The sequence below is a fragment of the Gymnoscopelus microlampas genome (genome assembly GCF_963454915.1).
Source record: "Gymnoscopelus microlampas genome assembly, chromosome: 21".
NCBI classification, from domain to species: Eukaryota; Metazoa; Chordata; class Actinopteri; order Myctophiformes; family Myctophidae; genus Gymnoscopelus; species Gymnoscopelus microlampas.
The window spans coordinates 17,523,853-17,538,852 of record NC_139958.1 but is presented as its reverse complement, the minus strand read 5'-3'; the positions used below and the strand labels follow the sequence as shown (position 1 = coordinate 17,538,852).

General features: G+C 41.0%; 1 protein-coding gene across 2 annotated transcripts in view; it reads right to left on the bottom strand.

The window, feature by feature from the left end:
- The window catches only part of LOC311037084 (carboxyl-terminal PDZ ligand of neuronal nitric oxide synthase protein), a 63,468-nt gene that overhangs the window by 23,193 nt on the left and 25,275 nt on the right, over positions 1-15,000 (bottom strand). Inside the window, exons 3-7 of one of the 2 annotated variants that reach the window (XM_084046159.1) lie at positions 10,055-10,147; positions 8,787-8,845; positions 3,696-3,804; positions 2,640-2,763; positions 1,236-1,420 (exon numbers count right to left, since the gene is read on the bottom strand). In XM_084046159.1, the coding sequence (XP_083902285.1) occupies positions 1,236-1,420; positions 2,640-2,763; positions 3,696-3,804; positions 8,787-8,845; positions 10,055-10,147 (570 nt within the window). Of the gene's footprint in view, positions 1-1,235; positions 1,421-2,633; positions 2,764-3,695; positions 3,805-8,786; positions 8,846-10,054; positions 10,148-15,000 lie in introns of both variants that reach the window. The other variant, XM_084046158.1, reaches the window with a different exon arrangement.

Here is a 15,000-nt window from a genome sequence, read left to right as displayed (position 1 = left end):
AAGCCTATACGGAAGGGTAAAAACATGGCATGCAGCAGCTAATAAAATGAATAAATAATGCTTGCACACATTGGCACACCAAAATCTAACACATCCATCGTACCTGGTGTTAGCTGCAGCTCTGTTGCTTACATCAGTACAAGGTCAGCCTGCCATGTTTTTACCCTTCTGTCGTTTTTTTGAACCTGGACGGGAAAGCAAACTGCAAAACGTCCACTTCCTCCTCATAATATGGTACCTTGCTTTTGCTTCCTCCTTCTTTTTCCACATTCCATCTCTTCTCCCCCCGCACTCTCTCCTCCATCTCTCTCATGCTATCACCCTTCTCTTTAAATCTCTCCTCCCCTCCGATGTGCCATGCTCTCTCCCTCTCCCTCTCTCCCTCTCCCTCTCTCTCTCTCTCTCTCTCTCTCTCGCTCTCTCTCTCTCTTATCCACTCTCCCTCTCCTTGCTTATCTCCATGCAGCAGATGTTGGTGAACCCGTTAATGGGATTATGGTGGCTTTCCTCCAAAATCAAAGTGAACACATTCTAGGTTTTGGGATTAGGTGGCCTCCTTTCACAGCCACCAGGAATACTCATCTCCTCCTGCTCTGTTCTGCTCTGTTCTGATCATTGCCAGCAGCAGTAGCCGACTGTACCATTATTGTGTGTGTGTGTGTGTGTGTGTGTGTGTGTGTGTGTGTGTGTGTGTGTGTGTGTGTGTGTGTGTGTGTGTGTGTGCGTGCGTGCGTGCGTGCGTGCGTGCGTGCGTGCGTGCGTGCGTGCGTGTGTGTACTTGTATTACTATACTTATGAGGGTCCAATATGTCCCCACAAGTATAGTTTCCTACCTTCAAAAACCCCCTGAAAACCCACCTGTTCAGAATCACCTTTCCGAGTTGACTTTGATTTCAACTCGTTATTTTTTGTGTTTTATAGCTTTTACGTTTTCCCTATAAATATGTTCTCTTTGTTTGTCCTTGCCCCCACCCCACACACAAAGCGTCTTTGAGTACTTATAAAAGCGCAATATAAATTCCAGATATTATTATTGTTATTCTTTGTCATATCTGCCCCGTGCAACTTTTGTTTACAAGGCCTAAAAGCCACACAATTAAATCGTTACTCGTAATTATTTGTATGACAATTAATCGTCAAGTAAAACTTCATAATCGTGATAGCCCTATGTTTGTGTGTGCGTGTGTGCAGTGTACAGTGTGTGTATGTATGTATGTATGCGCGTCCTGTCCTACCATGATGGTTTGACCTGGTTTGACCACACTGAGTTGAGCCAGACTGTTGAGGATGTGGTTGACTTGCTGCTCACACAGAGATGTAGGGAGGCCTGCTGGGAGTTCACCTCCTCCTCCTCCTCCTCCTCCTGCTCTCCTCACAACTCCTTCACCTTCCCCTTGGTCTGCTCCTGTCTCTTTACCGCCTGGCGAGAGAAAACACACCCACACATCACTATGTAGAACAGTGCTTTCTCTTGACTTTTTCATGTCAAGGACCCCCAAAATGATATGTATGTGGCTGCGGACCCCTCGTCGCAAAAATATTTTGTGCCAGGGATTCTGCAAAAATAGCAGATCTACAAGCTCATAGCGTGCTATGAGCTTGTAGATCTGCTATCTGAATAGCCAAAGTATAAAATACATATTATATATTTTATCCTATTATTATATAATTGAGTACATGTACTTATGTAAATGGTAAATGGTGCATTTATATAGCGCTTCTATCCGAAGCGCTTTACATTGATTGTGCCATTAACCCATTCACACACACATTCATACACCGATGGCGGAGGAAACCATGCAAGGCACCAACCTGCTCATCGGGAGCAATTAGGGGTTCAGCGTCTTGCTCAAGGACACTTCGACACTAACTCTAGGGGAGCGAACTGGGAACCTTGCGGTTTTCCAGTTCACTCTACCGGGCCACTCTAGCCCTGAGCCACTGCCGCCCCTATATGTAAATGCATAACCATGAGACTATACAATTAGCATGTTGTTGGTATGTGTTTGTGTACAAACACATACCCAAAAAATAAAAACTAAGCTATGATGACTAAAACTAAGACTAAATACATTAACAATTTCGTCATCAAATAAAAACTAGACTAAAATGTTAGCGAGGGACTATAGTGGAGAAGAGATCCAGTAGAACTAAGACATGTAATTTTATGATTGGTTGCACTCGGGTGTTGCACTCTGAAAATGCCAGATCTACAGTCACAATTTAAGACATTTTTAATACCATTACTGCATCAAAAGTAATCAACAAACTAAACTATAAAAACATTTTTTTTTACCTAAGACAGAGGCAAAAAAAATTGATGACTGCAAAAAAAAATTGATGACTGCAATTTCGTCATCAAATAAAAACTGAAAATTGCAGATGTACAAGCTCACAATGCGGCGAGGCACAACACATTGTGAGCTTGTAGATCGGTGCGGGATGCCATCGTACGACAGAATATAAATGAAGCATAGGCTTAACGTTCTTTGCCCAACTGGCTGCTAAAGACAACTATCATATTTTCTCAACTTCCTTTCTTTTATCTCCTCATTATTATTGTACAGTAGGTAGCCTTTGTTTCATTTGGGTGTACAATAAGTGTGTTTACAGTAACTGTGTGTGTTTCTCACCCTCACCGGTGGGCTCCTCCGTGGACTTGTCACTCTCTCCGTCCGCCTCCTGCTCCGCATGCTGAAGGCTGAGTTTGTGACACACCTCAAACGCCTGTCCTATGGTCCGTACGATACGCATGGCCTGGGTCTGAAACAGTTGTACAATTTTACAATTCAGGCATTTGGCAGGGCCGGGCTATATGGACAGATATGCAAGCTCACTTTGTGCCATGCTGGGGGTCTTTTCTGGGGGTCCCTGGTACAAAATGTCTTAGATGGGCCAAATATATATCAATTTGCGTTCCTTGACACAAAAAGGTCAATATTGATACTTTCTACTTAAGTAAAACATTTACGGGTACTTTTTCCACCACTGAGTCTGAAGAGGTGAGTCTTCATGGTGTCCCGCTAAATGGGGAATGAGTCTGCAGTTGTGAGTGTGCGGGGGAGTTCTGTAGCAGGGTGGGGGGGTACTCAACTCAACTGAGAACAAACTTCAAAAGCTGATCGCTAGACTGTAATCCTATCCACCACGGTGGGACACTCATTACAGTCCCACGGACAAAAGCCAGCCTCTGAGGCAAACACTGAGAGGCTGGCTTTTACGTCAGAGAGAAAACACCAGTTTTACCAAGAGATAATGTCCAATCTTTCATTGTATCTAATTATCCTCACAGCTTTTCAGGCCCCCAAAATAATCATATTTTACTCTTTTTTTTTTTTTGCCTCTGTCTTAGGTAAAAAAAAATGTTTTTATAGTTTAGTTTGTTGATTACTTTTGATGCAGTAATGGTATTAAAAATGTCTTAAATTGTGACTGTAGATCTGGCATTTTCAGAGTGCAACACCCGAGTGCAACCAATCATAAAATTACATGTCTTAGTTCTACTGGATCTCTTCTCCACTATAGTCCCTCGCTAACATTTTAGTCTAGTTTTTATTTGATGACGAAATTGTTAATGTATTTAGTCTTAGTTTTAGTCATCATAGCTTAGTTTTTATTTTTTGTTTTTACTTAGTTTTCGCCAGTGAAAAGAGGTAGTCAATGAACATTTGTCGTCATAGTGGGCACAAACCTACCTTCTTCTTGGATTTGAAGACATTACACCTGAAGGAGTTATTGGAGCTGTCTCTGGCAATGTAGCTGAAGATCTTTAAGTCCTGGGAGTCATGTGACACATAGAAAATCCTGAAAAAATAAATACAAATAAATGTGATGACAAGCATGAAGATTTGAAAGGTTTCTCAATTATGACAACTAGAGCAGTAGTATCCGTTATGATTCCTGGGGGGCAGCAATGCAGCATAGACAGTAAAAAGGATGGACAAAGTTACGCCCATATAAACTCTACAGACCGTAAATGAAGCCTATTTTTCTATATCGCGTCATATCCTATGCACTCGGAAATGAATGCTATTGGTTGAGACCAGAGTGGGGTGGGGAATGAATGCTATTGGTTGTGTAGCTTGTCAATCGAATAATCACAAGGTAGGCCAGTCTATGATGTCAGACATGTACAGTATTGATGTCACTACTATGATGTCAGACAGTCTATATATATGGGTGCAGACAGAGGCCAGATACCTGTCCTGTCCGGCAGGGGATGGGATTATACAATAAGGCATTATACAATACACCATAATACAATACAGAATAATACAATACAGGACAGGACAGTAGAAAGAAATGGCAATATAGGACAATAACAGGACAGGACAGGACAGGACAGGACAGGACAGGACAGGACAGGACAGGACAGGCTAGATGAAGACAAGTGCACATGAAGTAAACACAAGGGTTAAAATAGATTGTAGAAGGTCTAAAAACATTGTATTCATCATACAGTAGTTACAGTACATACAATGCCAGCCCCTAGCGTTCACATTTAACCTTAAATTCTCTGCAACCCTGCACATGTTTAGCAGGATAGCAGGACAAGACAAACTAACACAAGGCAGGACAAGACAAGACAAGACAAACTAACACAAGACAGGACAGGACAGGACAGGACAGGACAGGACAGGACAGGACAGGACAGGACAGGACAGGACAGGACAGGACAGGACAGGACAGGACAAACTAAGACAAGACAGAACAGGAAAAACTAAGACAGGACAGGACAGGACAGGAAAAACTAAGACAAGACAGGACAGGACAAACTAAGACTAGGCAGGACCGGACAGGACCGGACCGGACAGGACAGGACAGGACAGGACAGGACAGGACAGGACAGGACAGGACAGGACAGGACAGGACAGGACAGGACAAACTAAGACAAACTAAGAAAAGATAAGACAGGACAGGACAAACAAAGGCAGGACAGGACAAACTAAGACAGGACAGGACAGGACAGGACAGGACAGGACAGGACAGGACAGGACAGGACAGGACAGGACAGGACAGGACAGGACAGGACAGGACAGGACAGGACAGGACAGGACAGGACAGGACAGGACAGGCTAAGACAGGACAGGACAGGACAGGACAAACTAAGACAAACTAGGACAGGACAAACTAGGACAGGACAGGACAGGACAGGACAGGACAGGACAGGACAGGACAGGACAGGACAGGACAGGACAGGACAGGACAGGACAGGACCAATTTATTTATACAGGGGTAGCAGACAACATCAAAAAACTTTTTAAAGTATAAAATAGGGCTTAAACTTTTTTATCACACTGTCAGAGCTGCTATGTTGACTTCACGTCTGCTATACAATTAGTGGTTCTCAAACTTCTCAAACCTTTTTATTTCAAGGTCCACCATGACTCTGACTCTTTGTACGTGCTCAGAGTTACAGATGTGAAAGGGTCCATTTGGAACTTTTTATTTATTATTATTTATTAATGTATTATTATTATTTATTAATGTATTATTATAATAATTATTATTATTATTATTATTATTATTATTATTATTACTCTCCGCAGGAGAGTATTGTTTTCACTTTCTAAATATGACACACCGATTGGTCAAGCCTCACGTGACGCGTGACAATACGGTGAAATACTGTATAAATACATGGCATCACTTTGACAGTGTCTCTGCCACTGTCAAAGTGAGGTAAGACAGGAACCATCACGAAATGGCTGCATGGCTGATACATAATTGGCAGATAGGACAGATAGGACACTTATATAGACAGGAGGGATATGACACTTACACAGACGGATAGGACACTTACAGTACACAGACAGGACGGATAGGACACTTATACAGACAGGACGGATAGGACACTTATACAGACAGGACGGATAGGACACTTATACAGACAGGACGGATAGAACACTTACACAGACAGGACGGATAGGACACTTACATAGACAGGAGGGATATGACACTTACACAGACAGGACGGATAGGACACTTACAGTATACAGACAGGACGGATAGGACACTTACAGTATACAGACAGGACGGATAGGACACTTATACAGACAGGAGGGATAGGACACTTACACAGACAGGAGGGATAGGACACTTACATAGACAGGACGGATAGGACACTTATACAGACGGATAGGACACTTATAAAGACAGGACGGATCGGACACTTATACAGACAGGATGGATAGGACAGTTAGAACATAAGAATTAGAACATTCCCAACATTCCCAACACAAGTCTGGTAAGAGTGAGGTAAGACAGGAACAATCACGAAATGGTTGAGAAATGGCGGATACTGTAACAATTGGATAGGACACTTACACAGACAGGACGGATAGGACACTTACACAGACAGGACGGATAGGACACTTACATAGACAGGACGGATAGGACACTTATACAGACAGGAGGGATAGGACACTTATACAGACAGGACGGATAGGACACTTATACAGATAGAACATTCCCAACATTCCCAACAGCGGAGAGTTGTGCTCCGAGGAGCACTTTTTCTAGTTATTATTATTTAAGATCAAAAACAGCTTCATTTTTTTCATTTTTTCATTTATTTCTCTATTTTACTTTATTTTTATTTAATGTTTTTTTTTTAGCGTTTTTTTTTTTAAATAAACATTAAGCGGAAAGACATGACATAGAGTGGGGGTGACAGAGTACAATAATAGAGCAGAGAGCCACCATAAGAAAGACTGAAGTCCACTGATATACTATAGTATAGTTCAAAGAGATTACCACTAAGGAGGAGGAGATGGAGATACAAATACAGCAATGTATATGTATCATTCAAAACATTCCTCCTGAAATGTCATGTGAGCAGTTTAATTATCTACTTTTTTCCCCTTTTTCCTATAATTGTTCATGGGAGCATGTCAGAGACGGAAGACAAAAGAGAAAGACTAGGGCAGGGCAGTCTTCAATGTTTTTTTCAGGTCAAGGGCCCCTTGGCTGACAGAGAGATGAAACAGGTACCCCCACTACATATTGTATACAATTGTGTTGCAGATTAAACATTTTCATAGATTTCATAGATAGCTACACATACTTGTTTGACAGCACTATCATCAGTGATTACGGTATATTTCAGACATATTCAATCCTCAATAGTAAACTTGACCCTTGGATCTGTACTTGGTCTACTGAGTCTGTACACCAAGCCTCTTTGCCGAAAATAGCCAATCTTGTGCCTTGTAGATCTGCTATTTTCTGCAAATGCTCCCCCCAGAATAGGGAATAATCAAGCCACAAACATTTCGCAGCCCCCCCCCTGTAGTAACTGTGGGGACCCCTTATGGGTCCCGGACCCCCTGTTGAAGACCCATGGACTTAAGGACAGAGTAGAACTCTACAGCATAGTTAGAAGAGTTATTGGAGCAGAGCGACAAAATGCAATGGGTGCAAGGGAATTCTGGGAGCCATTATGTTTATTTAGGAACTGTGTAATCTTCTCAGCCCCTCTGTGTATTTTCCCTCAGCCTTGAAAGGAAGATAAAACCTGCTTCATACCATGTCGTACCATGGTCTCCTGCGCTGAAAATTGCAGATGTACAAGCTCACAATGCGGCGAGGCACAACACATTGTGAGCTTGTAGATCGGTGCGGGATGCCATCGTACGACAGAATATAAATGAAAAATAGGCTTAACGTTTTGTGCCCAACTGGCTGCTAAAGACAATTATCATATTTTCTCAACTTCCTTTCTTTTATCTCGTCATTATTATTGTACGGTAGGTAGCCTTTGTTTCATTTGTTTCACTTTGTCAACCTTCTTGTGTTACTGTTCATCTTCATGTATTGTTTTAGTTCATGTTGTCGACTGTACCTTTTCACATGATGTGATTTTCTTTTCTTTTGCGACAGCACATCCTATTCAGCAGAGACACGTCACGGTCGTTACAGAGTGGTGTCTCAAAAGCCATATGCGCTGTAACTCTACCCTAGTACCTACTGTACAGTACACATTATAGTATATACTGTAACTGTACCCTAGTGTACAGTACACATTATAGTCTGCCGACTGCGTGCAAAAAACATGGATAATTCATCAGGATGCCTGATGACTCTAATTGCTCTTGGCACATGCATTCATGCACTTTCGTCCTGCATGTTTAAGCACATGGGAAGGCCTTCAGAGTGCTACTAAAAGCATGCAACCACCAGCACAGCCCATTCATATATATGCCCAGCATTAAACCGCTCTAAGCCCGGTCGGGCCGTTCCACAGCGGCTGCAGCTGGCACAGATTATTTCCACAGGGAGCCGTGCATTGTAATGCCTGCTGTGTGTTGTTTCTGCTAAAAAGAACAAGCAACCGAAATAAGCTCTACATCACAATGGAAGTGGGGTTCTTTTTTAGCTTCATGTTTTGAAAAAAAGGGACTATTAGTGTGATGAGATTTAAAGCCGTATGTCCTTATACCAGGTCAAACCCACGCGAGAAACACACTTTAGACCAGAACACGTTCTTTGGGCAGGGGAGATATTGTGCTTTGAGTTTCAGGCAGTACCACTTGTCAACCAGTAGGTGGCCTATACCCCACACCAGGGTTTAAATGTCTCAATAGAAGAGAGAACACCTCCAACCACTGCAGATGTACTAGTTATATTGTATTAACATACTCTACCATATACATTGGTTACAATAACATTTGTCATTAAAATAACTTTTGGATTGCCACTTTGACACATTAAATATCATAGTTAGATTATAATTGATGTCATATTTATAGATATTGTTTGTAGGTCAGTTCGAGGCTGAGACTAACCTGTAGACGGGGTCGTGCATGATCAGCATCTTGCTTTCATCCCAGGTCCATTCTTTCCTCTGTGGATGTACAGCAGAGAACATCACTCAAAACATCCAAAACACACAGTGTTCTACAGTGTACCTTTAGTAATGGACAATTTCATCTGCATCACCATTAACTCTTTCCATGAAATACAAAGTTGAATCTTTGATCTCATTTATAATGCCTTTTGCACACAGTGCAATCAACACTCAGGTGTGAATATCCTCCACTGTTTTAAGGACTTAAGCCCTGCCTATAGAGTATTTACAGCACAGAGCATCCTTAAGGATCTACATCAACCTGCTCACCCTCTGTTCGTGTGGAGGGACTCGGGACACGACCTGAGACACCACAGGCCAGAGAGCATCTCCACCCACACAACACGCTTGTTTAACAGTTTTTTTTCCTGCCACTGTGCGATTAGTAACCAAGGACATTCAAGGGATAGTTCACCTCCAAAATGACTTTTTTTCTATCGATTAGTCACCCCATGGAGACTTGAATACATGGATATTCTTTTGTTTTTGTCGCATTCCTAAGCCAATCATTTGATGACCGGCAGCGGTTCCGGTAGGAGACACAAACAGTCTCCTATTGTGTCTCCTACCGGAACCGCTGCCTACCGGTCTGCTGGTCTTCAAATTATTGGCTTAAGAATACGACAAAAACAAAAAAATATCCATGAATTCAAGTCTCCATGGGGTGATAAGTCTCCATGGCTTTAGGGACGGTAGCCAATATGACAGATGAACTGAATCATGACAGATGAATTGCACTATTATTTGCACGTTTTTTAGTTAGACTATGAAGTACTTATTTATTCTATTTTCCTTTTAAAGAGTATGGTAGGATATACATGTATGTAGGATTGTAGGATGTATGTTTTTTCTGTCTGGTCTGTATATTCTGTCATTTTTAAATGCTGACCCTGGAATGGAAAATAAAGTCTATTCTATACTTTGTTAAACGCCGAATAGCTGAAGTCTAAGATCTGCTATTTTTGAACATTTCAAATTTTGAATCTTTGAATTTCCACATATGCCCAAAATAGGGGTGCCAGGTTGAAAGTGGTTTAATAGTTCATAATATTATACTGTACTACTGAATCGTCTTGGTTTGATGTCTTCCATGATCAAATAAATATTGTTAAATGGATTTTCCCTTTAGATAACCTTCATCTTATCTATCATTAAATGTATGCACATTTAACAGCTGATATAACAATGGTAGTATCTCTGTCTTACCTTTAGTTTTTTTCTCTGTATCACCTTGACGCCATCCACAGATACCACGATGCTGACCTTCTTTTTCTTAATGTTCTTGGCCTTGAACTCATACTGAAAACAAACACACACACACACACACACACACACACACACACACACACACACACACACACACACACACACACACACACACACACACACACACATATATATGCCAATGTTACTACAGCAAAACACACACATATAAGTACATGCCAATGTACAGTCAAAGCCATGGAAGCATCAATAGGACCTGGCATCTTATAGTTTGTATAGTTTCAATGTACATATTATTTATACATTATATATATTATACTGTTTAGACCAGCGGTCTTCAATGTTTTTCAGGCCAAGGACCCCCTAGCTGAGAGAGAGATGAAGCAGGGACCCCCACTACATATTGTATTCATGTTAAAACGTGTGTTTTCAGACATTTAACCACTTAAACCTTCAATACTTTGTCAACTTGACTGTTGGCTTTGTACTTATAGTCTGCTCTTTATTCCCTCTACGTCAAACCTTTTTGCCGAGAATAGCAGATCTACAAGCTCACAACGCCTCGCAGCGCGAGGGGTTGTGTGCTTGTAGATCTTCTATTTTCGGCTAATGTTCCCCTCAGAATACGGATCATAGGGTTAGTGTAAACAAAAAAAAGTCCCTACCACACAAAGATTTGGTAGTTACTTTGAGGACCCCCCAGGGGTCCCGGACCCCCTGTTGAACTTTTGTGTTCTTGCTTACTGTAAGTCGCTTACTGTAAGTCGCTCTGGATTAAGAGCGTCTGCTAAATGCCTAAACTGTAAACTGTTGATGACCCCTGGTTTAGACTAATGATAGGTTCTTGGTTTACCTATGATCCTGGATTACTATCTCTATGCATTTGATGTATTACCTTGTGTTTACCTTGCTTACTGTAACTTGCTCTGGATTAAAGAGTGTCTGCTAATTGCCTAAATTGCAAATTGTGGAAGCACTGTCCGTCTATAAGAGGGTCTGTGTGCGCGTGTGTGTTAACGATTCTGGTTCCTTAACGATTCCATCTGAACGGTCCGATTCCCTAACGGTTCCCTTTAACGATTCCTATAGGGGGGTTCCAAATCAGTGTTGATTTTGACAGTACATTTTGATTTAGTTTTAGTCATAGTCTTTTGAATAAAATTCCATTTAGTTTTAGTCATATTTTAGTCAACTGAAATGTTTTAGTTTTTGTCTAGTTTTAGTCAACTAAGTCTAGTTTTAGTCAACTAAGTCTAGTTTAGTCGACTAAAATGTATTGTGGCGGTGCCTTGATGGCGTCGTAATGTCTGGTTTTACACTTGGTTGCATGCTGAAAGTAGCAGATCTACAAGCTCACAACGCGTTGCAGCGCTATTTTCAGAGTGCAACACCCGCCACTTTAGTTCTACTGCCTAACCCTAACCTTAGTGGGGGAACATAGATCCCTCACTAACATTTTAGTCTTGTTTTTATTTGTTGACGAAATTGTCAATATATTTACTCTAGTTTTAGTCATCGTATCTTAGTTTTTATTTCTTTTTATTTTGTTTTGTCAGTGAAAAAAGGTAGTCGACGAACATTTTTCATCATAGTTTTAGTTGACAAAATCAACACTGTTCCAATGGACCTTATCGGGCTGTAACTCTGAGAGTGTACCCAATTTGTACACTGAGTTGAGGGCCATTCTAACTGAGCACTGTAACTATAACTATAAATATAAAAATGTAGTTTTAAAAAGAGTTCACACCGACTATAAAAAATATATAATGGTGAACGATATAGTTCACAATGTGTCGCATCACTACGCATTGTGAGCTTGTAGATCGGCTATTTTCAAATAGCCAAAGTTTAAATAGGGCTGAAGTGGTTAATGTATGTTTTGTAATAATAATCAAAATCTACAAAGTAACTAGTAACTAAAGTTTTCAAATAATTGTAGTGCAGTAAAAGTACAATATTTACCTCTGAGATGAAGTGGAGTAGAAGTAAAAGTATGACCATTTGGAAATACTCCAGTAAAGTGAAAGTACCTCAAAATTGTAATTAAGTACAGTACTTGAGTACATGTAGTTACTTTCCACCACTGCAATATGGTAAGTGTACGATCAACTGAAGTGCTAAACGAAGTACTGTATGTGCTATATACTTCAAAAAGAAAACGGCTTCCAACTCCCTACACCATATGTAAATCCAAAACACATGCACGAATGCGCGCGCACACACACACACACACACACACACACACACACACACACACACACACACACACACACACACACACTTACGCACACACTTACGCACCCAGTTGCCTTTCCTATTGAGAGTACATCATACCATAACTTAAGTTTGGCACCAAAGACAGTTTTGATTGACTGAACAATCAAAAATCTCTTAGTATTAGGAGACGATCCAAATCGCATTCTGATCTATCTCAGCACAGCTGCCCAGCAACACAGTGTTTGTGGGGACAGTGATGAAGTACAACATCTTCTGCCTCTCGAATGCCAACAAAATGCCTTTGGGGACACAGACAGAACAAATGAATAGTGCACTGCTGGAGTGGGTTTTGGTTTAGCTTCAATGCATGACTACAAGATAACTACACTGTAAACCATGACACTAATATACGGCAGTGTCTTGCTAGTCTCATTCTCCTGGCTGCTATTTTCTCGCTCACCCTTGGTATTCCCTCATACAGGGTCTTGTTGGTAACATGTGCACTCTTGCTGATGTTAAGTACTGCACGCAATATTCTGGTGTAGCAGCAACATTGTATTACCGTAGTTTTGCTGGTTTATAAGGTTTTACTTTACAGCTGTGTTTTTTTTATTTTGTAGTGACGCTCTCTTGTGTTTCCTGTTTTCCTTGTAGCTATCGCCTGTCTTGGCTCTCTGGTTTCACCTCTCTGTCATTCCCCTCAAGGTGTGTTAATCTTGTTCTCCTGTGTCCTGTTAGCTGAAGGCCAGTCATGAGTTAATTGCCCATCATGTTCACCTGTGTCTGGTTAGCCTGTGTGTTCTTAAAAGCCCTGGCCACTGTTTGTGAGGTTGTCTGATGAGGTCAATCAGTTCATGCCAGCATGTTTCTATAAGCTAGCCTGTTCTGCCAGCCAGTTTATGTACAGTAGCCTGTTCTTGTCATTCACTTAAAGTTGAACCTGTGATAATTTTCCTGTGTATCCTGCCTGTGATTGAAGAAGTAATTTTGGTCAAAACTCTGTGCCACGCTATGGGCTTGTATATCTGCTATTTGCCAAATGCCTTCTAAATCAGTAGTTCTCACACTCTAACATTTTTCTTTTTCCAAAAATAGCAGTGTAATGTACAAGCTTGCAGCACACAGTGACACGCTGTGAGCTTGTATAGGTTGTAACAATGAGACAATCACAGATTGCGTGTACAATTTTGCTGCACCCATACTCTCAACTGACCTTGAATGAATCTGAATTGGCACAGGTTACGTTTGACAGTAAAAATCCATATTAATGCTTTAGGGAAAAGCAGAGTGCCAAAAACCACCAGGATTTTTCATAGATTGATAGATATGCTTCAAAAACTTGATTGTGGGTGGAGCAGCACTTTTAAGTTGAATGACACCCTCTGTCCTTTCACATTAGTCACTGCCAGTGAGGGAATGTAATGTTTTTTTCTGATAGTGTTCCAGCTCAACAAGGTTGAAACCAGGGGCGTCACGCCCATTCACTGTGCGTACGACGTGACACCCTCACTCCGTGATTTCATACCCCCCACTTAAAAAAACAAAACAAAACAAATACTTTTTTTTTATAATAAATCGGTAAAAGGCAAAAATAAGAATTAAATAACCTGACCCTAACCCTAAAACCAAAGTAAAGTAACCAAAACACGAAAAAAAAACTAACAAAATCAGCCCAAAAAACGCAAAATTTTGAAAAAAATTTGTTTAGATTTGACAGTTACAAATGTTTTTCAAGATTTTTCAAAAATAGCACAATTACAAGCTCATAGCGCGGCACTCGGTGCCACGCTATGAGCTTGTATATCTGCTATTTTTGAGTAGCCAAAGTGTAAAATAAGAGGTATAGTCCACCGAAAGTCCATCCCCCCCACCTTCTGAGAGCCACATAAGCGAAAACATAACCTCTGCCCTGCTTTGCCTGTCAGAAATAACAAAAGAACAATCAAGCAAAGAACACACAGAAGTGGATTGTGTTCTGGAACTCATTTGTTGAAGTGGACAGTAGACACGCCATCTACTGCAGTGGTTCTAAAAAAAAGGGCTCTGTAGACCCCCCCCAAGGGTCCTTGAGGCAGTTCCAAGGGGACCCCAGCAAAATGAGAAAAAGTTTAAACACAGCCCTATTTTGAAAAAGAAGAAAAGATCCGAGCACTCAAAAATGAACGGAGGAGAGGGCGTAGAATCAATGTACTTTGATCATGTCTATTACAAAGTTTAAAAGCCAACATGTTTCGACCTGAGCAGGTCTTTATCAGGGCAAGTATGGCCTGCTTTTGTAATAGACATGATTAAAGAACATTGATTTTACGCCCTCTCCTCCGTTCATATTTGAGTGCTCGAAGCTTTTTCAAGTCATGGTTCCCGTTGATCCTAGAAGCACTGTGCACCGATCTACGTTTTTAACTCTATTTGAGCACCTGGTTGATCTCTCATTCTCACAGACCTATTGTATTTGTATGTACAAGCCGGTGCTGATTTCGTCGACTAAAACTATGACAAAAAAACAAAAACAATTGTCGACTACTTTTTTTCACTGACGAAGACGAAATAAAAACTGAATAAAAACTAAGCTATGATGACTAAAACTAAGACTAAATATATTGACAATTTCGTCAACAAATAAAAACTAGACTATCATGTTGGTGAGGGACTAGTGGAGAAGAGATCCAATAGAAGAAGAGAAGAGAGAAGAAGAGATCCAATCCAATAGA